The sequence below is a fragment of the Eschrichtius robustus genome, chromosome 20 (assembly GCF_028021215.1).
Source record: "Eschrichtius robustus isolate mEscRob2 chromosome 20, mEscRob2.pri, whole genome shotgun sequence".
NCBI classification, from domain to species: Eukaryota; Metazoa; Chordata; class Mammalia; order Artiodactyla; family Eschrichtiidae; genus Eschrichtius; species Eschrichtius robustus.
The window spans coordinates 20,806,955-20,832,148 of NC_090843.1; the positions used below are offsets into that span (position 1 = coordinate 20,806,955).

The window sequence follows — 25,194 nt, forward strand, 5'->3', positions numbered from 1 at the left end:
TATTATTTCCACGCTAACGACTCCAAACAACAGAGTAATTCTTTACTGAAGTAAGCTCAAGGTTGAGTAATAAGAAGGCAAACATTTCAAAAGGGAAGCAGCTGAGATTTTGGACAGGATACTGCATCACATGTAGCCATGTCGGGTTGTACATCTGTGTTTCTCAAAATTAGTAATTGTGTTTCCCATAATAAGATTTTACACAAGCTGCAGCTGTGTCATGGTTATACATTTCTGCTTCCCATAATTAGTACTCGCGCCCAGGAATAATAAGTACTCAATAAATGGTTAAAGTAATTTTGCAACAAAAGCACCCAACCAGAGCCAAGATAGGTCTGAAAAAGGGAGGGGCACTCACGAGAATCAAACTTCCAAGCAATGGTGATGCCACCGATTTCAGAGTCACTGAACCTCAGCAGGAAGGTCCCGTCAGGCTTGTTAATGAGTAGGTCGTGGGCCTGTTGCTTGTTCACGAAACCCAAGATAGCCCTGGATCACAAAGGCCAAAGGAGTAGAAGCAGAGTGTGATGTTTTAATGCCAGAAAAAAAGACCTTGCTGCTCTACTGCTGACTTAACAAATGACGATTCTCACCCATCATTCCAATGAGGCTTGAGATGTTTTTTTAACACTTCCATCACACCGTCAAACCACTGCCAGAAAGTGTAATTCCGTCCTGGTAAATTCTCCTGGTTGGAGATACAACAATGAACACAAGAGGGCAAAAGTAACACTTGGGATATTATTACCTGTATATACTTTAACTGGAAAAATTAAATGGAAAACAACATCTACATTGTCAGAATCATACAAATATACACGCCTACCTGAGTTTGACCAAATGGCCCTACAACCCAAAAACAGAATAGAGGGGAGAAGACGGAAGAAGGGGAAAACACCACAGAGCAATTACCGACACCCCGTGGACCCTGGCTACACATACTTTCCCCTATATCTAGGCTGACTCGTCCTTTGCTGGTTTTGACGTGTGGTCTGTGACCAGCAACAGCAGCATCACCTGGGAGCTTCCGAGAAACCTGTAAATCTGAACGGGATTAGATCACACCACGAGGCCACGGAGAACACTCCATCATACGGGTGTTGCCAGCAATTATCAGCAAAATGCAGTGATCTGATTCCGGTGGAAGGCAGGAGCCGTACTGCAATGGCAAAGACAGTCCACCTAGGCCTCCTGCTTCCCTATCAAACCTCCTCTGACCACCAGTGAACCTGTTAGCCAGCTGGTTAGCACATGACCATTTAAAAGAGTTCCACTCAGAGACTGTGAGATCTCTGAAGTAGGGCACGTAGGGTGGGGGTGGGGGCGTAAGCAAAGACACGAAAGTTCAGTTTATAATCAGAGATGTGACAGGTGACATCTGAACTACCAGATGCTAGAGGCAAAGTTTCCTTCATCAGCATCCTCTTTTGCGGGCTGAGGGTCCCACGGGAGCCTGACTTTGCATTACACATCAAGGAACATCAGAGTCAAGGGGACAGAGCCATGGAATTTTCATCATCACGAAAGCCTTACTTCTCATGAGTTACACTGCCGTTTGCTTTGCTGTTTCCTTTACAAAGGAAGAATATGCACTAGCCGCATGCAAGGCCCAATTTGCTGATATAGTCAAACATAATTTTCTACATAAAAAAGTATATGGTTGTCCATCTATTCAGAAGCTTCCTACTACCACGGGCACGTCGTATTAGAGACGTGAGGAATGAGGGCCGAGGGCAGGGAGACTCCTGAGGGATCTGGTTTGCAGGGGCCGATCTAACTGCAGAGGGTGGCGTCCCTCACCCTGTTGAACTGGGACCAGGACACGGACATGCCGTTGTAGTCCTCGAGGTGGCTGCTACCGCTGTTGAACAGCTTCTGCGCCAGGAACACGAGGTTCTCCTTGGTCAGGCCCCGGTTGCTCTGCACTTCGGCCTTGAATTTCATGTTGAGCGCCTCGCACAGCTGCGGCCACAGGACTTTGTCAGGCACCGCAAACGGCACCCTGCCCTGGTGGGGAGAGAAGCCAGAACCTTAGGAGAAAACAGTTGCATGATTTATTCCCTCAACCTGCAAAAGAAAAACACTGATGGCTGGATGGAGTTACAAACACTTGTCTGGCTGAGCCTGAGGATAAACTCAACCTTCCTTGGGGTATGCAGTTCTGCGAAATTCGGAAGGTTCCATTTTACCACCTTCACACACAACTCAGAAGGTAACCTCGAGCTATCTGTGGTGTCCTGTAAATGGGCTGCTGGACGTACAGTGCAATCCTACTTTCTTTTTTTTTTTTTAATCATTCTCTCCTCCCTTATTTATTTTGAATTTTATTTATTTTTATTTACAGCAGGTTCTTATTAGTTATCTATTTTATACATATTAGTGTATATATGTCAATCCCAATCTCCCAATTCATCCCACCACCACCCTCCCCCACCACTTACCCCCCGTGGTGTCCATACGTTTGTTCTCTACATCTGTGTCTCTATTTCTGCCCAATCCTACTTTCTAACAGCCACGAAAACAAAACATGACCAAGGTCTGGCTCTGACATTCAAAGGGAGTCAAAATCTACAAGACTGGTTCTCTAGGAACAGAGAGAGAATGTGTGTATGTGTCCATAAGCATGTACACAAGTGTCATCCTTGCCCTTGACCCCTTCTGCCAAGAACTCTAGCTCAAAGTGAAATAACTTAATATATATACATATATTCATATATATATATATATATCTGAATCACTTTGCTGTACACCAGAAACTAACACAGCATTGTAAATCGACTATACTTCAATAAAAAAATTAAAAGTAAATAAATAAACAGCATAAGATGTACACTAGTCATTAACGTAACTAAAAATGTTAAAAATGCTTACTTATTTAGACAAGACACTTTAGGAATGACATATCACAGGAGATGCCAGAGTTACATGAGGAGTGAGATCTGTGGATGCACAGGGAGGGAAATGAGAGCAGACGTGGCAGTCCTATCCAGGAGGCTTATATTTTTTTAATTTTTATTTTTTCCTTGTCTTTTGATTTTCATTCATTCATTCTTTCCTATATATATACACACACACATTTCTATACAAATATTTATTTGTTTGTTTGTTTGTTTAAATGTCTAGTCAGTCAGTGAATCAGTTGTCTTCCTGTTCCAATTGATTGTTCATCCCAAATCCTCTTTTGGATCAAGTCTTCAAGCTCCTTAGGCAGATATTTTTTAAAAGGAGCCTCAAACACAGGGTTTGTAGCACAAGCATCGTAGAATTTCTGCTGAGAATCTCACCCTTACAGCAAAAATATTGTTCTCTAAAGAGGCCTGTTGAAAATGCCAAGTTGTACTCTTCACATTAGAGCCACATTAGAGAAGGACATACTTTTATGTCCCAAATAACAAGTATAACCTTTTATCATGCTTTTGTGGACTAATCTCTACTGGAAATATGCCAACACATGGAACTCTGCCTACTAAAATGTTTTGAAAATGATCAAGCAGCACATGAGTGGTAACCAGATAGCACTTGGGTGCGTAAATCCACAGAATCATATTTATTTCTTTACACAAAGCATCTCATTCTTCATGAGACTTGGGATGAATCACAGAATCTAAAATTTGGAAAGGACATTAAATCTCACCCTCAGTCATGGGAGGGAAGACGACAGGAAGCAACTTCTAAGCTAAGTGACTTCCTGAGAGGTACAACCTCTAAAAGAAACCTGGGAGTCCCAAATTCCATTCATGGTTTCACCCACAATTTAAAATACTATTTACAGAGTACTGACTATGTGACAAGCATTCTGTGTATCACCTAAATGAATCTTCCAAACAACACTCTGGAGCGTTATTCTCCCTGTGTTGCAGACACTTATGGAAATTTAGGCTCAGAGAGGTCAAGTGAATTTCCTGTTGTCACAGGGTGAGGAAATGGTGGAGCTTGAATTGAAACCCCGGCCTTTCTTCAAGCCCCTGCTCATTCTACTTTCCACATACTCTCCATTCTGCCTCCCACTAAGGATAACAGCATTTTTCTTCTATGCCTTTTGGTGGGGATAAAGAGACTTGAAAGAGATTCATGACACCAGTATCAAAATCTTGAGACCCACAGGCCCAAGGAATACACTCACAGGCTCTGCAAAAGCGTTGTCCCAGAGAACAGTGGCCGTCGCATTGTTGTCCTGGCTGCCGTGAACAATCACCACCACCGGGAGGGACAGGGTCTGAAAAAGACATAGGAGCAGGGCTGAGCTCCTGCAGCCACACGCTCTGCCCTCCTCTCCTTTTTTTCTATCACAACACGTTTATTCTCTCTACAAGTTTCAGTAAATGTCACCCTTGAATACAGAATAGGAAGGGCTCCAGGAATAATAAGACTTTGCACATTGGCACAGTCTTAGAAATTTTAGATATTTTTAAAAGAGATATTTCTGTGTGACATTTTGGTATTTAGGTATTTCTTAGATATTTCTGAAGGATGGAGTAAGTTTCTCAAAGCTAGAGACTAAGAGAGAAAAGAGAAGAAGAATGGAGACATTTCTGGGGAAAAAGAGCAAGTAACAAATGTCTAAAATTACTACAACTGTACTCAAATCCATCCTGAGTGATGTTTCTCTTGGTTCGCTTCTACCTATACCTCCAGCTATTTCATTTCGTTATTATTTGTTCATGTCTTAAGAGAATCTAAGAGATAGAGTCCTAAGGATGAGGTCTCCTCACTGTCTGTTCATCAATAATCACAAGAAGATACACCTGAAACTAACACAACATTGTAAATCAACTATACTCCAATACAAAATAAAAATTAAATTAAAAAAATTATCACAAGAAGATACTCTGTGATCAAAACAATTCTTTTGGGATATAAAGTACACACACACACACACACACACACACACCTTGACTTGAAAAACCAGCTCATTTCCACCAACACTGAACTGTGATTCAAACAGGATTGTAAATTTTTCTTCTGTCACCGACTCCGCTCCACGACGGTCAGACCTCTTAATTCGTTTCAGGGACTGAAAAGGAGAAAAATAGAGGATAAAGCCCTCAAACAGCTAGGGAAAATTCGTTCATCCTCTTCTCCCATCCTCACCATGTTCCTGAAGTGGGCGCTGAGGGTGCCCGTGGCCTGGTGATACTCCATCACACAGCAGTTGTTCAAGATCTCTCCGCTGTAATCACTGCAAATCAGACAGACTCAACTTTAAACCCATACAGGGTCTCACCACACACAAGGTAGAAAACATATTGGGGGTAGGAGGAAATAAAGAAGGCTGTCAAAAAACTTAAGTCATTTAAGAGGAGATAGGGGTTCGGCTGTATAATCTATCTAAGAAATAAATGTACATAAAACACATAAAAAGTTTCCTTTAGACATATCCCTCCTGAATCATAGCTTCTTCACAGAAGGACCCCCTTACTCCTTCTCTGAGAGCTGGAAAAGGACAGAGAGCTAATGGGGCTCCTACAAAGGAATGCCCAGGCCTAGAAACTTCCTAGAAGGTGGGATCACTTTCCTCCTATTTCGAGGGCAACATACTTGCGGGTGTTCTCGTTCTTGAGCAGCGACTTGGCCTGCTGCTCACTGATGATGGTGGCCTTCACCTGGGGGGGGTTCATGTGCACGTTCAGCTTCCCACCCACCAGCAGGCGCACGGTGGCTGCGAACTTGGTCTGGGTCTTCAGGACCTGAGGGGGCTGCTTCTCGATGATGAACGTGCTGCGGGGACACAAGTGACCAGGTGATGCCTCAGGGGACAGCGCTCCGGTCCCTCCCTCCGCGTGGGGAGGCCGCCTTGCGCGGGGCACAGCAGGCGAAGGAAGGGCTTGTGGCACAGCCCCCGGTCCCTGGGGGGCCACTGCGAGTCGGGGGAGCTGGCAGGAGGGGAGGCAGGAGATGAACTCAACAGCTGAAACGGGCTGCAGGGAACAAGCCCATATAGTGTCCACGACAGAGACTGGGCAAGGTCAACAGCAAGAGGCCACAGCAACAGGCGACAGAGGGGGGTGGGATGAGGGTGTGAGGCAGAGACGGAAGGGTTGAAGCCAGAGCTCTGTCTGTAAAGACCCTGCTGCCCGCGACCCAGGCCAACCGGATGGGGCCTGGGCGTGGCCGAGAGGCCGCAATCACCTGGTCACCAGGGCTGAGATGATGTCTGTGATGGTGGCGTTGACCTCAGCCAGCATCTCCTCCACGGGGCCGGGGATGGGCAGCTGCTGGCAGAGGTGCTCAGCTCTGCGGATCTGCTGCCGGTTCTGCCAGATGATCTCCGCCAACTTCTCACACCTGCACAGGAGCCCCGAGGCCAAAGGGAAGGACAAAGCCTTCACCCCCTTCCTCCAGGCCAGAAGCCAGAAGGCTCCCAGGCTGGGGAGAAGGCCCAGACCCAGCTCCACCCCCGGGAAGGCTCGGCGCCTTAGCCGCCTGGCCTGTCCACCGAGCAGAGCACAGCTGCCCTGCCTTCCAGAAACACAAAGAAACACACAGGAGGAGCGACCCTGACTTGGGTCCAACCAGCCTGAGCGTCACTCTGCACCCCTGGCCCCACCCCACTCCCTCAACCAGGGACGCCCCTCCCGGGGGAGGTGGCACAGGACGGGGGGGGGGGGGGGGGCACCAAAGTCTGCATCAGGAACCAGACCACTGGTGAGATAAGACCTGTGCCCCGACAGAGGGAGCCGGCTGCTCACGTAAACACAGGAGCAGAGCAGCAGCCGGTGGCACCACGCTGAGCCCCTGCCGCCCCCGCCCGGCCCCCCACGCCCATTACCAGGATTGTAGCACGTCCAGGCTGCCCTCGGGGGGCCCTCCGTTCCCCGCCAGCTGCTGCCGCCGCTTCCACTGGATCAGCTCGTCATCCAGAATGATGGTCTGCTGCTTCCGCAGCAGCTGCAGGGTCTTCTGGTGCTTCTCGGCCAGCTCCTGAGGGGCGGGCGGCGGGTGAGCGGCCCTTCTGGGCTCTCAGAACAGCCCCGCAGGGCCTCCCCTCACCCCTGGCCGACCCGCTCTGCCCTGCGTGCCCACACAGGGAGGAAGGCTCTGGCCTCCTGCTCTGCTGGGTCCCGCGCTCCTCCTGGCTCTCTCCCTCCCCTCAGGTCCCCGGGACGGCTCAGCTCCCGGTGTCACCTCCACGCCCGGGAGGGGAGGGACGCAGAGCCCACTCACCACGCGGTACTGCTGCAGCGTCTGGGCCTCGCGCTGCAGCCAGGCCTCCAGGGACACCTGCTTCTGCTGGAGGGCCGTCTCCCGGCTCAGACGCTCCTGGGGGTTCAGCTGGGCCAGCTGGGCAAACTGAGCTGGAGGAGGGGACAGGACACCCGCGACCATGACCTCCCCGGGTCCAGCAGGGAGCCCGGCAGAACTGCACTCACCTGTTCTGGAGGCAAAACCCTGGAGGGGACACAGCTGACAAGTGGCCAGTCAGGGTTCCACAGCCATGGCGCCCAAAGATGAGTGGACTCCGCCCCCTGGCCCCCCGACTCTGAGCTCCCCTTGGGGAGTGGGGAGACGGAAGCTTGGGGTACAGCTGAGGAGGAGCCAGTCCATGGCCTCCCTGCCCACCCAGCCCTCCTCTCCCCACGCGGGGTCCGGCTTAGAGCCACCCTGCCTGGTCTGAAGTGTGTCCTCGCCGTTTAAAAGGTGGGTGAACTCGGGCAAATCACCTCACTCTCCTATGCCTCAGCTTCCCCAGGTGTAAAATGGGACAATCACGGCACCTGCCTCAGTGGCTGCCGTGACGTTAAATAAGCAATGATACAGAAAATTCTCAGGAAGCTGCCTGGCACCATCAGCTCCAGGTGAGAGTCAGTCCTCATGGTTAATGGGTTACAGGACAGGATTAAAGGCTGATGGAGCAGCTCTCAGCCCCAGCCTCACAGGACAAAGCCTCATCAGGAAGGCCCTGCTCCGCGGGGCTGAGCGCAGCAGCCTCTCCTCGGGGAAGGGGGTGTTTCTCCAGGGGCTGAAGGGGCCGAACGTGTTTGTCCAGGTTGGGTCACTGTGAGCTCAGCAGACCAACCGGAAGAGGGAGAGAGAGAGAGTGTCCAGGGCCAATGGGGACACGAAAGCAGCAAGATTCTCAAGAGAGGGAGGCAGCTTCTCTCCACACCAGCAGTCAGGCATCTCATCGATGGCAGGAATAAGGTAACGAGGCCTCACTGACGTCGTTTTCAAAAAATCTGTTATATAATACTTAAGACCTAGGCAAGTATTGATAGAAAGGATGATATAAGGAACACCTGTGTATCAAGAAGCCAGCTTAAGAAAGTGAACATTTCCACAGTTAAGCACCTGTACACCCTCCCCTGCCGGCATCTCCATCCCTCCCTCCACAGGCAATCACCATCCTAGATGCTGGCGTTCCTACCCCCACCAATAGGCTTTTGGAACGTCCCACGGTCCTTACTGGGGCTGAGTCAAGAAGATGAGAGCGTCAGTCAGCAGGTCTTGACCAAGTTCCTGGCAGGCCTCTGAGGGCCATGTCACACTGACCGAGGCCCTGCCCTATGGACGCGCAAAAGCAACTAAGGACACACTAAAGCAACCCTAGACAGCCAGGAAAGCCTAGAACTAGAAGAGAACTTAGAAATATGGCTCTAACATGACTGCGGGGGACTGAGCAGGTAAGGAACATAGCAGAATAATCTGGAGAGCCACCTCGGAATCCTGCCACCCACAGGGAGGTGGTGGGGATCCCAACGCCAGGCCCAGCCTCCTTATGCAAGTGACCCACTTAGCTCTCTCCTGGCAAATTGGAGAAGCTTCTGGGAAGGATGCCTGGAGACTTGAGGCAACTGTCTGCTCCACTGGAGGGAGCTGAGGCTTCCCTTGCACAGACAGATCAGTAGTCTGTGCTTCTGATGGGTGCACTTGATAAATGAGACTGAACTGACATTGCACGGTGGGGACAAACCCAAAGCAGAATCGAAACCCAACCTCACAAATAGGAAACAGAAAACCCCAGAATAGGATCATCAGTACTGTCAACCAGTCAATGGCCTTGGGTAGAAATAACAGCCTGAAATGTCCTGTTCCCTAATCTAGCAGGAGGGCCTTCCTTTCTTTCGGGTCAGTCTGGGATGGATTCAGATCTGAAGAAGAGCTGCTAGAATTATCCCCCCAACATTTACTCAACACCTGCTACGATTCAGGCAATGTGCTAGTCTCAGGGTACAGAGATAAAAGACATAGTTCCTTCTCAACAAATTTATATTCTACTGGGGAGGACAGAGTTAATAAATAGTATTAATACAGTTCTAAAACGGAGCCCACAGGCACGGTAGTAGAGGAGCACCTGGTATGTGTATGCATGTGTATTTTCATGGCTGGTTGGTTGAGCTAAAGCTTCTCTGAGATTTTGAACTGGGCATGCAACCAGGGAGAGGAAACTACAGGTACACCTCGTTTTACTGTGCTGCAATATATTGCACTTCACAGATACTGCACTTTTTTTTTTTTTAAATAAATTGAAGGCTTTTAGCAACCCCGTGTCAAGCAAGTCTATTGGTTGCGATTTTTCCAACAGCATTTGCTCGTTTCTTGTCTCTGTGTCACATTTTGGTAATCCTCGCAATATTTCAAACTTTTTCATTATTGCTATATTTGTGGTGGTGATCTGTGATGGTGATCTGTGATACTACTACTACAGCTTGCTGAAGGCTCAGATGGTTAGCATTTTTTAGCAATAAAATATTTTTAAACTAAGGTATGTACATTTTTTTTAGACATAATGCTATTGCACACTCAAAAGACTACAGTGTAGAATAAACGTAACTTTTATATGAACTGGGAAACCAAAAAATTCATGTGACTTGCTTTACTGCAATATTCACTTTATTTTAGTGGTATGGAATCAAACCCTTGGCATCTCCAAAGCATGCCTGTATTAAAGTCACCCTGCCAAATTCTATAAGGTCAATAGGGGTCGCTCGTGGGGCTGCACACCCTCCAGACCGAATTCTGAAATTCTCTGTACCCAACTACCAGCAGGATTTACCCCAGGCAGGGGAGCCCTTGTCTATAAGGGCTAACTGAGATGCACTAGTTGCTCTGCCCCAGGACGGCCTCTCTGAATAACCACACAGAACAATATTAAAAGGCTGTAAAACACAGCCCCCGTGGCCCTAATACCCTCCCTGCTTAGAAAGTTTAACATTTCAATAAAGCATCACTTACAAAATGTCTGCCACATAAAGTACTGTCTGATACTGTTTCCTTAGTCCCTGTGCTCCTTCCCACAAGAGGAAATGTCTTCCCTCACAGCCCAGGAGCTCCTTGGATATGGGTAGCCAGAGTGAGACCCCAAGCTCTCCAAGGGCCAGCGCCTGTCTTCTCCCCTTCCAAAGCGTCAGCCTCCTGCACTGCCTTCAATGCAAATGATTCTCTGCTACTCCAGAGAGAGGTAAATGCTTCTAAATGGAGAACTGGTTCTCTTCCAACCCGACCAGCTTCTCTCTAGTCCTCATTCCCGTCCCCCAGACACATGCTGCCCTCCTACACCAGCCTCACCCTGGATCCTCAGGCTCTCTTGATACTGGATGATGAAGTACTCTTGAGTCTGCTGCAGCTTCTTCAGCTCATTCTCTGTGTCTTGCGTGACCAGTCGCAGCTCCTCAAATGTCTGGTTGATCTGAAGGTGTTTCTGGGACATGGCATCAGCGAGACTTCCAGCCGGAGAATTACCCTGGAGACAGATCAGGGAGAAAGTGTGGGCAGCAGTGAGCTGGGCAGGAGGATGGGAGAAAGCCTTAGGCCATAGACCCAAGGAAAGGGCAATGCTCGCATTATAACTGGGCTGAGATGCCAAAAGCTAAACTTTCAGTCAGAGAATTGCAAGTGTTGTTTGTGAGAGTTGGGGTAGAGTGGGAAAAGAGGAGCAATAGGAGACCTGGCAGACTATGGCATCTTCATAAAGTACTGCAGAAAGCTTCTGACCTCCACCAGAGTATCCCACATAGGGTCCATCTGGGTTCTCTTTGGAGAGACTAGAACTCAACATGTCCCAGGAGTTACCTGGGTTTTCCTACTAATAATGATGACCCCTCACTTCACAGTCATTCACTGACCCAATGCCACCTGTGCTAGGTGCTGGGGACACAGTGGGGGACAAGGCTGTGGAAACACACATCATCTGTGTCCTCCCGCAAGACCTTCTTGTGACTGAGGGAAGAGGGTGAACCACTCACAGGCGGTGTCTTGGAGACCCCAAATGAAGTGACAGGGGAGGCATTCACAAGGGCTTTGTGGATCCAGCCACTGAACTGCCCTGGTTGGATCTATTTCTTCCACACCTGGTTGCGGGGTTGGGAGGTGAGCAGAGGCTGTTCTTAAGTAATCTCACCTGAGTATAAGCATGCCTCTCCTCAAATACAACTCAGTTGGGGTAAAATTATTTTGCACTTGTTCACATTGCTTTGTGGCTGCGATCTCATCAAGGTTACAAGTCAGTTAAGATCAGAGACCAGTCTTCTATTTCCTCTGGGCTTCTAAGGACAGTGCTCTGTTTATAGTGACACCAACAGATGCACACTGAGTCATCTTGACAAAGCTGGGTCCAGAAAGAGCTGGGCAAGAAAGGACATCCCAATGCCTCTCCCCAAACCCATGGACACTCACATTGTTGGCTTCTCGGACCAGCCTCTGTTCATTGTACAGAATATGGCGGATGCAGCGGACCAGCTCCATGGGGCAGCGGTCATACGTGTTCTGAAAGAATCCAAGAGCAAACATTACTTTGTTCCACTCCATGCTATGGGGCCAAACCTCACCCGAGAGCAGGGGTCCAGATCTTATGATGGAGACTCCTAGTGTCACAATGGTATAATCATGAGAAAAGCTGCTCCTCCAATGCCAACGGGGACAAGAAAAGCACATTGTGGGAAACCCAATCACAGGAAGAAGGTAAAATTATTCTATTTCTTGCATCTTAATTTGCTTAAAGTAAGGGCACCATGCTTGGAAACAGAATACATTTTAAAGAGGCCATATTAGAGAAGAAACTGGACACCACCTTGACTGGGCAATCAAAATTACTACCACCAATGAGGATAAGATGGACATTGTACGCCTCTGGATGTGATACCCTGAGAAAGACACAACACTACTTATTTAGAATTCTGATCAGGGGTGTGTAACCTGAATCTGATCATGAGGAAACTTCACACAAACCCCAAGTAAGGTCCATTTTATATTTAAAAAATAGAGGAGCTGAATTATTTTAAAATGTCAATGTAATGAAGGACAAAGAAAGACTGACAAATGGTTCCATATGAAAGGAGATTAAAGAGACATGACAACTAGATGCAATATGTGATCTTGAACAGCATCCTGGGCTGGAGGGGAAAAAAATGCCCTAAACGACATCAGTAAGTCAGTGGACAAAATGGAAATAAAGGTATAAGATTACCTAAAAGTGTTGTATTGACGTTACATTTCCAGAAGTTGATAACTGTACTATAACTACATAAGAGAAGATGCATATTCTTAGAAAACGCACACTAGAGTACTTAGGGACAAAGGGACGTGACGTATGTAACTTACTCTCAAGCAATGAAAATATGTGTGTGTGTGTATGCGCGTGAGCGCAGAGGGCGAATACAGTAAAGCACATGTTAACGACAGGTGAGTCTGAGCGTAGGTAGGGGTTCTTAGTATCAATCTCATAATTGTCTATACATTTGAAATTATTTTCAAATAAAAAGTTTAAAAAAGGCAGCTACAACCACAAAGCCAAACAATAAGAACTTTATACATGTCACATGTGACTCAACAACCTTGGGTTAAAGAAGAAAAAGAAAATCTCTGAATGAAGGAAGAGCCCCTGCAGGGAAGAGAATGAAGTGTGGCCTGGTGCTCACATCCACCTGGAGCTGCGTGGCCTGGAGCTCATGCCCACCTGGAGCCTCGAGGCCCCAAGATCACACCCACCTGGAGCTGCGTGGCGTAGTGCCCCAGCTTGATCTTCAGTAAGAACCCATCTTCCCCCACTTGGTGCTCTGCCTTCTTCTGCAGCTCCTGCACCAGGCCCTCCAGGAGCTGGGTGGCCTTAATGTTCTCCTGTGGATTATCAAGATCTATTGAGTCCCTAGGGGAAAGAAATTACATACATATGTATACATACATGCACACAGCCTGTATAAATGCAGCCTCAACGCATCACACCTTTTCTTTGGCTAAAGTAATTTCTTTATAATGCTCACCGCAAATTTTAGGAAACAGTCCAATTCAAATTGACTACATACCTACATTAACCTATTCCTAATCCACTAATTACCTAAGTGGGATGTATAGTATATTTTCTTTTCTTATTTCTTTGCAATGTACTGCTCTTTCTCCTACTGACTTGCTCTGGTGCTTATGCTATTTGCTTCTAGGAATGAAGGGAAAAGGAAAGTGCTTTGTGTACTCTGAAGGAAATAGGGACTCTGATAATTTCCTATTTATAGTTACCCCCTCATGGGTGTAAGGGGGCACAGGGTCAAGAATGCTCTATGTGTTTTTTCCAGCCTCGACTTGTTCTACGTCTTGCTAAATTCACATAGAGTATTTCTTAAGTAAAGACAGGTGGGTCAACATTTATCATTATTTCTAAGAAGCCCTAGAAATGGGATATTAAGACAGAAGATGCCTACAAGTATTTACACAAGTCAAACATTTACATCAATAGTTGCAGATTTGGGACATGTAGGCAACGTTAACTCCTCCAATGAACCACAGAAATCACTCTACGGGCTTCGTATAAATTCAGAGCCACTTAACTGTTGACAGGGGTTGGGTGGTCTCCCTCCCTCCCTTTCTTCCCCCACTCTTCCCCTCATCCTTGACTCTCTTTCTTTTTTTAACAACTTAGGCAACAATTGCTATTGGGCAGTACTAAATTACTTAACTCAGCTCACTGAAGAAAACAAACAGCTGTAAGGTTGAAATAACATTCATTACTGCTGGTGGGTCTGGAGCCAAACAAGAGATCTGGTGATAGCTAAGCAGCTCTGTCATCTCTACACAGCCCTGAAGTCATTAGCAACTAATTTCTAATGGGGGCACAAACAGGTGTGCCAAAACACTGACACATTACTTCATCAAATAATATGCTCGAATCTGCACTTTTGAGAAGGCAGTGGAGAAAGCCAAATTTCAAATATGTGTGTGCTATGTACTAAATATGTCTGAATAAAAGCCTGGAAGGAATGAAGGCAGCCCTGCACCTCTGTTTCGACTGGCAATAATGCTCCACTCTTAAGAAGAGACAGTCTCTGAGCACAACTCATGGAAATCAAGTACTACTGGTTCTCGTAGTTCAAAACTTAACTCTCTGCCATATCTATCTATCTATCTATCTATCTATCTATCTATCTATATCTAGATATATATATATATATAGACTTTCTTAGTTTAAACATGAAGAACTGAAGATGTTTTAATTAAAATCTTTATATTTTTAAAACCAAAACCGAATAAAATCCAGGTTTTCCTTGATATCAACATAAGTCTCTTAACATTCGTTCAGTAAGAAGACTGCATGGGAAATTTACTAAATGAAATTTTAGATCAACAGAAACTTCCTACTAATGTTTTTCTGAACTCTCCAAATCTTTAATAGAAAATGAAAATGAAATGGAAAAGCACTAAACAAGGTACAGTTGACAATGCTCATATTTAGCTCCTTTTTTTCTCAATTACATGAGGCTGAGTTTTGTTTTTTTTTTTAATTGCCTAGAAAATTGCCCTCCTTTGGTGCTCTCCAGCTTTTGAACAGAAATTTGCTACTAACACACAACTGCAATTATTCCGAGGCAACATTACCGACAGGTTTACAGCTCGCCTCAAATAGTAACATAAAGGCTGGTTTCTCCAGGGCTCTGTCAATGAGGACCCCTGCTCTCCTGGCCATGACGGTGGAGGCCTGAAGTATCTGATCAATACGACAGATCAGATTGAGACTGGTAACCAACCAACACGTGCCCAGGCCCTGAGCAGAACAGCAGACAGCCTGCTGCCTGGTGTGCAATAACGCTGTTGATTAAAAAGCTCTGTTGTCAGTCTACTGCACTGTACTAATTCTGAAAGAATTTAAAAACAATTTTCCCCCTGGGTATATAAACAGTAATTTGGGAAATAAGAAAAATAAACATGGTTGTTAAATCTGCGACTAAGACGTAATTATTGTTAACATTTTGGTGTATTGTCTTTTACTCTTTACCTATATATATATATATATATATATATAAAACATATAAATTTGAAAATACCATAGTCACCATTGTTAAACTTGTTAACAATACACTTTATTAAGCTGTATGCATATGCATACCTTATCTGCCCCATTAAACACTAAATTCTTTGTGGACAAGGGCTTCAACGTTTTCTATGAACCCTACTAACTACAACACTGCTAGGCACTCAAAACATATTTGTTAACTGTTTTTTATTAGCAGCAATATTCTAATGCTTTTAGCCAGAATTTACTATTAAAGGAAACAAATCTTATTTTTAAAAATCCCAATAGTTATTCCATCTTCTTAAACTTTAAGATGGAATTAAATACCTTTTCATGGGTCACATAATTTTCTTTATAAATGTACAACTTTTAGAGCATTCACTATGTTATCTCTCCAATCAAACTTCAATATGGGGCTTCCCTGGTGGCACAGTAGTTAAGAATCCGCTTGCCAGTGCAGGGGACGTGGGTTCGAGCCCTGGTCCGGGAAGATCCCACATGCTGCAGAGCAACTAATCCCGTGCGCCACAACTACTGAGCCCGAGTGCCACAACTACCGAAGCCCGTGAGCCTAGAGCCCGTGCTCCGCAACAAGAGAAGCCACTGCAATGAGAAGCCCACGCGCTGCAATGAAGAGTAGCCCCCGCTCCCCGCAAATAGAGAAAGCCCATGCGCAGCAACGAAGACCCAACGCAGCCAAAAATAAACAGATAAAATAAATGAATTTATATATATAAAAAAAAACTTCAATATGCTTGTGCTTCACAAAATATGATGGAAAAAACTTTGTTCACTTACCAAGCTTGGCTTTCAATCCACTGGGATAAGTAATGCCGCACCTCAATGGGGAAATGTTGACCATACAATGCTTGCATCTGATGAAGGGCATCTCCTTGGAGCTGCTGGGCTTGTATCCACACAGCCATGGTTTACAATCTGTTAAACAATCAGTGGTTTGGGTGAGCTTTTTTTCTTCCCGTTCTAAATCCATTAGAGTAAATACTCGATTATAAAGGCCAGAGATAAATGCATTTAAGCCCTTTTTGATAGACTAAAGATCAGTATTCTTGAACTGAATTTTAGCTTCAAAATGTTTTCAGAATTCAGTGTGGCCATGGAAAGGTATATAACTGGGTCTATGAAGCTCTAACTATAAAATGTATTGAAGTCCTATAAGCAAAAGTACAAATCCAGCATTAAGGGAAGAACTGCCTATAGCTTTGATATCACAGACATGTTCTTTCTTTTACATGTGTTCCAAACTTGAAGCAACAGCAAGCAGCATTTCAACAGTAATGATAAATATGCAGCACAGGGATTTTGTAAAAAATCACTTGTTTTAGATTTGGTATTCTGACTTTTAAGAAATGCAGTAAACATATTGCCATTTTAAAAAAGGCCCAGTAAAAGAAAATATAATATCTAAAGTACGGATGGAACCCTATGTATTATCACTATTTACCTGAGCAGTAATTGTTTGCACATAAAGGGCACAGATTTATTTGGAAAAATAACCCCAAGGTTCCCCTTCTGATTTACTGCTTAGGAATTTACAGAGCAATGTTCTGTTAAAATTATAGCATTTAAAAATCTTTCAGACATAAAAACAACACATTCCAGCTAAGAGTTAGAAGCAAGAACCATTATATTGCAATGGTGGGTAGGTTTTTAAAACACACCGTTGCTTTCAGAAAAACGGTTTTATAAAACTACCACGATGCCTTCTCAGACTCACCTAAGAATTTTTTTTAAAATTTATTTAATTTATTATTTTTTAAATTTTTGGCTGTGTTGGGTCTTTGTTGCTGCACGCGGGCTTTCTCTAGTTGCAGTGAGCGGGGGCTACTCTTCCTTGCGGTGCGCGGGCTTCTCACTGCGGTGGCCTCTCCTGTTGTGGAGCACGGGCTCTAGGCACGCGGGCTTCAGTAGTTGTGGCTCGCGGGCTCTAGAGCACAGGCTCAGTAGCTGTGGCGCACGGGCTTAGTTGCCCCGCGGCACGTGGGATCTTCCCGGACCAGGGCTCGAACCCGTGTCCCCTGCATTGGCAGGCGGATTCTTAACCACTGCACCACCAGGGAAGCCCTCACCTAAGAATTTTTAATTCATTTGGCAGAAACTCTCTGGGATTAACCAGATTGTGACAGCAACAGTACTTTCATGTACACAAAGGGGACTAAAACGGAATCTGGCTCTAACACCGTGGAAGTGGAAATTCCACATTATTCCATAGTGTGGAATTTGGTATAAGCAGGGATATCTTGAATCCCATCCAAAACTATCTGGCTACTGATTTGCACGATTCTCCTAAGAACTGTGTTATAGTCAGGGTACGGTGAATTAGACCTTGATTTTGTTGAATACCAGAGACCACGCAAGTGTGTTAGGAAACAAAAATCCCTTCTCTGTTAGTTGTAGTTGTCTGATCGCATAACACAGAGCTATTTATGGGACAAGTTAGTTAGCCAACAATGAGGTGTGGGGTGGGTGCCAGTTACCTATTTTAGATTTGTGCAATGCTGTAGAACACTTGAGCAGTGTACAATTTACGGCTTTTGAGCATTAAGGCTGGGATCACTGTAAGATCACCCAGGACATCAAATTTCATGGCTGAGGGTTTACTAGGAGAAAGACTGGGATAAAAGAGCTCTCTCCAGAAGTAATCCCACATTACAATCAAATATATGGAAGACATTTAATTGTACAATATAATTTCTAATCAAATGACTCATATCACATCCCAAGATTTTGGAAAATTGGAAGAGATACCAAAGCATGTTTTTTGGACAAAAGGTAAAGGGATGGATGGGATGGATGAAGGTGCTTTGGCAAGAATGATCAAGGAATGAAGAAAAGAATTCAGGTAGTATTAATCTCTTTTAGTGGTAAGGAATTGGAAAGAAGCAGGACCTCGCCACAGCTCTCGTAATGAATATGTGAATGATACCAACAGACACAAAAATTATCTTGCATCCTGCATTCATTAACCGAATTGACCCAAGAGACAGAAGGAAGACTGTGGGAAAATGTTTATCTTCAAAGAGACTCCTCAGTCTACCCAAATAAAATAGTATTCTGTTCACTCCCTATCATCTCAGTCTGCTTTATTTTTCTTGGTATCATTTATCACTTCCTGATATTTATCACATATTTGTTTAATGACTTCCCACTAGGGTGAAATCACCACGAACACAATGACTTTGTTTTGTTTTCTGCTCTTTCTCTTGGCCTAAAACGGTGCCCAGCACATAAGCATTCAGTAAATTTTTTGTTGTTGCATAAATAAATGTGTATACACAATTTAGTCAAATCTATCAGCTCTTTTCAAAGTCATCATGGAACAAGATATCAGTATGAAATACCAAGTCAAGAAAATGATACAGATTTTATAATTTGGGTGAGTCAATGGTCTATCTGTCCCTTAATCACATATGGCACGATTTGTAATTTAAAAATAATTAACTAATTAATTTTTGGCTGCATTGGGTCTTCGTTGCTACGTGCGGGCTTTTAGTTGCAGCGAGCGGGGGCTACTCTTCGTTGCAGTACGCAGGCTTCTCATTGCAGTGGCTTCTCTTGTTGCAGAGCATGGGCTTCAGTAGTTGTGGCGCATGGGCTCAGCAGTTGTGGCACATAGGCTCAGTAGTTGTGGCTCACAGGTTCTAGAGAGCAGGCTCAGTAGTCGTGGTGCACGGACTCAGTTGCTCCGCAGCATGTGGGATCTTCCCAGACCAGGGCTTGAACCTGTGTCCCCTGCACTGGCAGGCGGATTCTTAACCACTGCGCCACCAGGGAAGCCCACAATTTGTAATTTTCCCTTTTAGTTTTTGTTAATTTGTTTTTGTCTGTTTCCCCACTGAATAAGAACAGTAAGTGAGGGAGCACGTTTATTCACCACTGTATCTCCAGTACCTATTATGGTGGCATGCCATGTAAGTATAACTTTATACTTAAATGTTGGCTGAGTGAATAAATACACACCAAATATTTGGCAAATATTTCATATGTCCTGCTGTCTGAGCATAATTCCAGGAGTCTATTATTGTTTTAAGAAAGAAATACTACGGTGATATGCCACATAGGTAGGAGTATTATATAAACGTCACACTGTTTTGTCAAGTTTTATATTAGTTCTTAGTTTTTATAAAAGAGTAGAATGCTAAGCTCTTAGAAGTTTTCAGAATATTTTTTATGGTTCTAAATATGAACATGCCATAATAGTTATTTTCTAAAATGTCATTTGAAGGGTAATAGCGGGTAAATATAAGGTGGTAACCACCTTATTTTGATAAATACAGTATAATTTCACTACAAAAAATGCTTTGATAGAGCTGGAAAGTAGATTTTGCCTACCAATGGTCAAAAATGTAAAATCAAAATACACTGAACAGTACAGAATCATTTTTATTTGACTTTTAAACTAAGAGTTATATACACATGGAATACGAGATGACCTACTGAGATTATCATGCAACGATTTAAAATATGCAGTTTAGAAAAAAACTACTTCCCCCCACCGACTGTATCAATAAAACCTAGAATCTAAGTAGTGCTTTTCTTCATACACGTCAAAACTTCACACGTGTCCTACACACATTATTAGGCAAAGCCTACACCTGGTATCCGCTGACTCCCTGTCCTTTCCCACTAGTACTCATCCAGCCACCCCACACATGCAGTGAACCCGTGTCTGTCCTCAGTACCCGCTCTCTTCTGCTTATTTACGGGCACCTCCATCTTCAATGCGTGATGTTCTGACAAGGGAAGTGGTTTGTATCTTTGGTAAATCATCACAGGGGCTTCTCTAAAGACTGGGAAATGGATTCACAATCTTATTTTTAGCCAAAGATGAGAACTATTTGAGCTTTGTTAGTTGCATTCTTACTGTTCGTAAGCATTCCAAACAACCCCAAACAACCTTGGACGTAGAACCTTGTACTTTCTGAAAGCATAAGGTATCTACATTGACCTCATATATCTGGATATATCCTAGGAGTCCCAAATAAAGCAGACCTCAGGCACTTGAAAAAAAGGGTTTCAAAGTCTAATAGCTCATAATGTTACAGGTTTATTGAAAACCGCAGAAATGAGTACCTGTTAAATAAATGATATGAGTGGGTGAGATTTAATGATAATTTTGTCCCAATAATAAATACCTTTTTATTAGATGCTTTCCCTTTTAGAAGTAAAATATAAACCTTTGTTAAAAAAAAAAAAAAACTCACTCTCTCTGAAGACTTCTAGAACGTTGTGGCTAAAGTAATGCTATCGTTAACCTGTCAAGGAGGAGATGCAGAGGACAGGACAACACAAGGTTCCCAAAGCATACCTGCCACCTGCAAGAATGAATTCTAGTTTGCGGTGGGAGTAGGGGGTTTCAAACGTGTACACGGATTTGGTCTGCTGGATTCATGTATATAATTTAAAGCATTTTATAATTCCTATTCTCCATCCCATCACCACTGCCAAAGACTCTAAACTGGGGTTCAAGTTCTGGAGATAATGGCAAACTCACCTAAACAGAGTTCTACAAAATATTTAACCTCTTAAACCTCTCTGGGCCTCAGTTTATTTGTAAAATGGGAATAATAATTCTTATGTCTCTCAGGGGGTTGCTATAAGAATGAGTTAACATGGGTAAATGCTTAAAATGGTGCCTGGCTCATAGTAAATGCTCAATCTTATTCTGACTTTTTAAAAAATATATATTTTTAATTTTTTTGGCCGCACAGTGCAGCTTGTGGGATCTTAGTTCCCCAACCAGGGACTGAACGCCAGGCTCTCAGCAGTGAGAGTGTGGAGTTCTAACCACTGGACCACCAAGGAATTCCCTAACTTTTACAACCTTAAACTGACAAAGGTGGTTTCCTTCTCCCCACCTCCAATTTTAACTCACTTCAATTAAGTACCTTCCCAAAGTCAATCTTCCACAAAGAGCTCTTGCTATCTTTCTCCTTAACCAATATCCTGCACATAAACTTTACCTTCCTGTTAAAAGTTGGTATTCCCATTTCTTAATCAATTTCACTGGCACCAGGACCCCCACAGGTGAGACCTGATGGAGGCTGGTGGAAAGGCACTGGGAGGACTGTTCCCTCACCTCTGAACGAGGGAATTAAGGACTGTGAAGGGTGGTGTAAGGAGAGCAAGGCTGCCATAAGTATACTAAACCCCAAAAAACACATCCATTCTGATGTGCTCTCTGGTAGCCAGGAGCTAAGCCTTTTCCTATTCTTTCCAAGGATGCACCTGACTCCAACTAATTCAAGTATGAATTATTAGCAACAAATATTTTGATTCATCTAATAAATTCCAGAAATAAGAATGAAAACTGATTTAAAATAACATTTATTAGTGTTATTATCCACCATCCAGATTTATCATTTAATGTCATTTACTATCATTTACTGAACACTTGTATTATTTTATAACAATGAGTACTTTTATGAGTCTACCATTTAACCCCCACAAAAATCCTACGAGGTAGCCCTATTATTATTCCCACTTTATAGATGAGGAAATTGAGGCTCAGCAAATTAAACAGGATTGTAAAATGGTGTAACAATTTTGGAAAATCATCTGAAGGTTCTTCAAAAGGTTAAACATGGAGTTACTATATGACCCAACAGTTCCATGCCTAGGTATATGCTTAAGAGAATTGAAAACATATGTCCACAAAAACCTGTACACAAATCTTCGTAGCAGTATTATTCATAATAGCCAAAAGTTAGAAACAACCCAAATGTCCATCAATGGATGAATGGATAATATGGACATGAATGGAAAAATAAAATAGATTAAATGGAATATTATTTAGCCTTAAAAAAGGCATGAAGTACTGATACATGCTACAATATGGATAAACCTTGAAAACATGATGCTAAGTGAAAGAAGCCAGATATAAAAGGCCACATATTGTAAATTCCATTTATAGGACATGCCCAGAATAGGCATAGGCAAACCCACAGAAACAAAGCAGACAGGTGGTTGCCAAGGGCTAGGGGATGGGCAGTGACTTTTAATGGGTATGGGTTTCTTTTGGGGGTAAAATATTTGCCCCAGGTCCCACACTGCTGAGGGGTACCATCTGGGCTGGATCTGGGCAGCCTGGCCCCAGTCTGTACTCTACACTGCACCATGCTGCCTTTGTCTTGAGGACTTGTGGTGGTAGTTTGTCATATTATGTTTTGTACTTTTCTGCATGTTTGTTATATTTCATAACTTAAAGAAAGAAAATGAATAAGAAATTAGAATCAGAAACCTAATATTGCAGGGCTCTGATTTGGGCAAAGGCTTGGGCTGGTTGGCAGATGAAACAGAAGATGTATAAACAATGCTTCTGATCTGAAAAGAAATCTGATCTGGCAAGGAACCAGGATTCAAAACTGTTAATCGTATCAGCACCATTTAATGACTAAAGGACTTTGGATGGAATATAAAGAGCAAGTTCTCTGGCTGTGTTTTCTGCTTTACTGTCAATACATCTCTTCAGTGGTGGTGATCACCTAGCAGTAGGAAATTGGAGGGACAGAAAAATATTAAATAGTAGCAATAAAGGATTCAGATTCTGCTCATATTAAAATTGGCCTAACATCAAGTAAGGTTAGAGTAAAACTATCCCATCTAGAAGTAGGTCAACACTGGAGCCATCTGCTCTTTAAAAAAAAATTTCTAAACACTACTTTATAAGCCATCAGGAAGGCAATTCTCTAATAAAATCAGATTATTAAACAGATGGGAAGCGAACAGAAAGAATAAAAGTATTTGGCTCACAAAGAAACAAACAAGGAAAAATCTGCCAGGCAACATAGAGATGATAATATTCTGGAAAGACAATCAGTCATAAATCTTTACATCACAGCAAAATCATTACATATTACGTTGGGAAAAAGGAAGCGAGAGGGAGAAGGGGAAGGTCTCCCTCATGCCATACTGGCCCACAGCTTGAATGCGTGTGCATTATCATTATCTCTGTGTTGAAATCTATTAAGCAACTTGAACAACCCACTTGAGAAGAAGCTACATCAATAACATTTTTCAGAGAACGAAAAACATTTACTGTAGCCCACAAACAATGACCATCTGCATTACAGAAAAGTAAGAAATGATCTGAGGCTGCCATGTAGCCCCATGTCAGCCTCGTAATTTCAAATGAGGGGTTTTTATTTTTTAATTTTTAAAATTTTTTTATTTTTTAGTCCGTGCCTCGTGGCATGCAGCATCTTAGTTCCTTGACCAGGGATCGAACCCGAGTCCCCTGCCGTGGACGCGTGGAGTCTTAACCATTGGATCGCCAGGGAAGTCCCTCTAATGAAGGTTTTTTTTTCTTTTTTAAAGTTGAATCTATCTATCTATCTATCTATCTATCTATTTATTTATTTATTTATGGCTGTGTTGGGTCTTCGTTTCTGTGCGAGGGCTTTCTCTAGTTGCGGCAAGTGGGGGCCACTCTTCATCGCGGTGCGCGGGCCTCTCACTATCGCGGCCTATCTTGTTGCGGAGCACAGGCTCCAGACGCGCAGGCTCAGCAACTGTGGCTCACAGGCCTAGTTGCTCCGCGGCATGTGGGATCTTCCCAGACCAGGGCTCGAACCCGTGTCCCCTGCATCGGCAGGCAGATTCTCAACCACTGCGCCACCAGGGAAGCCCCTAATGAAGGTTTATATCTGTACCCATTTATACTGTTAAGACCAACTCATCTTAGACTGTGTCTCTCAAAAAGGTCGAATCCCACAGTTCAGGAAATAGAAATTCCTCAGCTATTACAATATACTGAGTTTCTGTACCATTTAGATGAAAGATAATCCCTTCCCTTCTGTTCTGAAGTTTTGATTAAAAGGCAATTTATTAATAAATCCACACACGTTCCTATTATTTTCCTCATTAGAGTTCACAGCCTCCCTCTTATCACTGAGAAATACAGTATTAAATTTCCACCTAGCAAAATTTGCTTTGAAGAGCACCTAGCACTAGGTCAACTCCTAGGGACAACAGTTAGACAGTATTAAACACAATAGTGAGAAACTAGAAATAACCTATATGTCCAAAATAAGAGACTGGTTAAACTATAACATATTAATCTGATGGAATACTGTGCAATAGTTAAATGAAATATAAAGGCTATGTTGAAATATAAGGCCACAGATATTTTCTAAAAGTATAAATAAAGGAATATTAAATGAAAAGTGTACACAGTATGTATGCTAGAGGACACATACCAGAGAAAGGTCAGAGAGAATTATAAACAGCTGTTACATTTAGGTGAAGGAGTTTTGGTACAATTTTTTGTAAAGTTTTTTTATTTATTAAATTTTGTTTAAAATGTAAAACCTGGGGCTTCCCTGGTGGCGCAGTGGTTGAGAATCTGCCTGCCAGTGCAGGGGACACGGGTTCGAGCCCTGGCCTGGGAAGATCCCACATGCCGCGGAGCAGCTGGGCCCGTGAGCCACAATTACTGAGCCTGCGCGTCTGGAGCCTGTGCTCCGCAACAAGAGAGGCCGCGATAGTGAGAGGCCCGCGCACCGCGATGAAGAGTGGCCCCCGCTTGCCGCAACTACAGAAAGCCCTCGCACAGAAACGAAGACCCAACACAACCATAAATAAATAAATAAACAAATACTTTTAAAAAAAATGTAAAACTTAAAATATAAATTTAATAATCATGGGCAATTGGCACTGCTCACTGATCCACAGGAATAAAGCATAAAGGGACATGCAAAAGACATAGGAAGAAATATTTCCCATCATGACAGTATCCAGCTTATGGCACAAATTAGGTAGTCTTGATTTAAGTAGGGCATGAGATACCTATACATTTCTTAAAAAAGAAGTGCAGTTCGGGACTTCCCTGGTGGTCCAGTGGGCAAGACTCTGTGCTCCCAGTGCAGGGGGCCCGGGTTTGATCCTTGGTCGGGGAACTAGATCCCACATGCATGCCACAACTAAAGATCCCGCATGCCGCAACTAAACACGCGGCAACGAAG

The 25,194-nt window shown here is 43.9% G+C and overlaps 1 protein-coding gene across 4 annotated transcripts in view; it reads right to left on the reverse strand.

Annotated features, from left to right (window-relative positions):
• STAT5B (signal transducer and activator of transcription 5B) overlaps positions 1 to 25,194 on the reverse strand; it is a 59,636-nt gene that overhangs the window by 8,561 nt on the left and 25,881 nt on the right. For 3 of the 4 annotated variants that reach the window (XM_068529517.1, XM_068529518.1, XM_068529519.1), the window contains exons 2-15: positions 16,013 to 16,150; positions 12,925 to 13,081; positions 11,614 to 11,703; positions 10,507 to 10,681; positions 7,165 to 7,295; positions 6,770 to 6,921; positions 6,130 to 6,285; positions 5,539 to 5,718; positions 5,092 to 5,179; positions 4,892 to 5,014; positions 4,124 to 4,216; positions 1,801 to 2,007; positions 594 to 688; positions 359 to 489 (exon numbers count right to left, since the gene is read on the reverse strand). In XM_068529517.1, the coding sequence (XP_068385618.1) occupies positions 359 to 489; positions 594 to 688; positions 1,801 to 2,007; positions 4,124 to 4,216; positions 4,892 to 5,014; positions 5,092 to 5,179; positions 5,539 to 5,718; positions 6,130 to 6,285; positions 6,770 to 6,921; positions 7,165 to 7,295; positions 10,507 to 10,681; positions 11,614 to 11,703; positions 12,925 to 13,081; positions 16,013 to 16,140 (1,906 nt within the window). In that variant the 5' untranslated portion in view covers positions 16,141 to 16,150. Of the gene's footprint in view, positions 1 to 358; positions 490 to 593; positions 689 to 1,800; positions 2,008 to 4,123; positions 4,217 to 4,891; positions 5,015 to 5,091; positions 5,180 to 5,538; positions 5,719 to 6,129; positions 6,286 to 6,769; positions 6,922 to 7,164; positions 7,296 to 10,506; positions 10,682 to 11,613; positions 11,704 to 12,924; positions 13,082 to 16,012; positions 16,151 to 25,194 lie in introns of those variants that run through there. The other variant, XM_068529520.1, reaches the window with a different exon arrangement.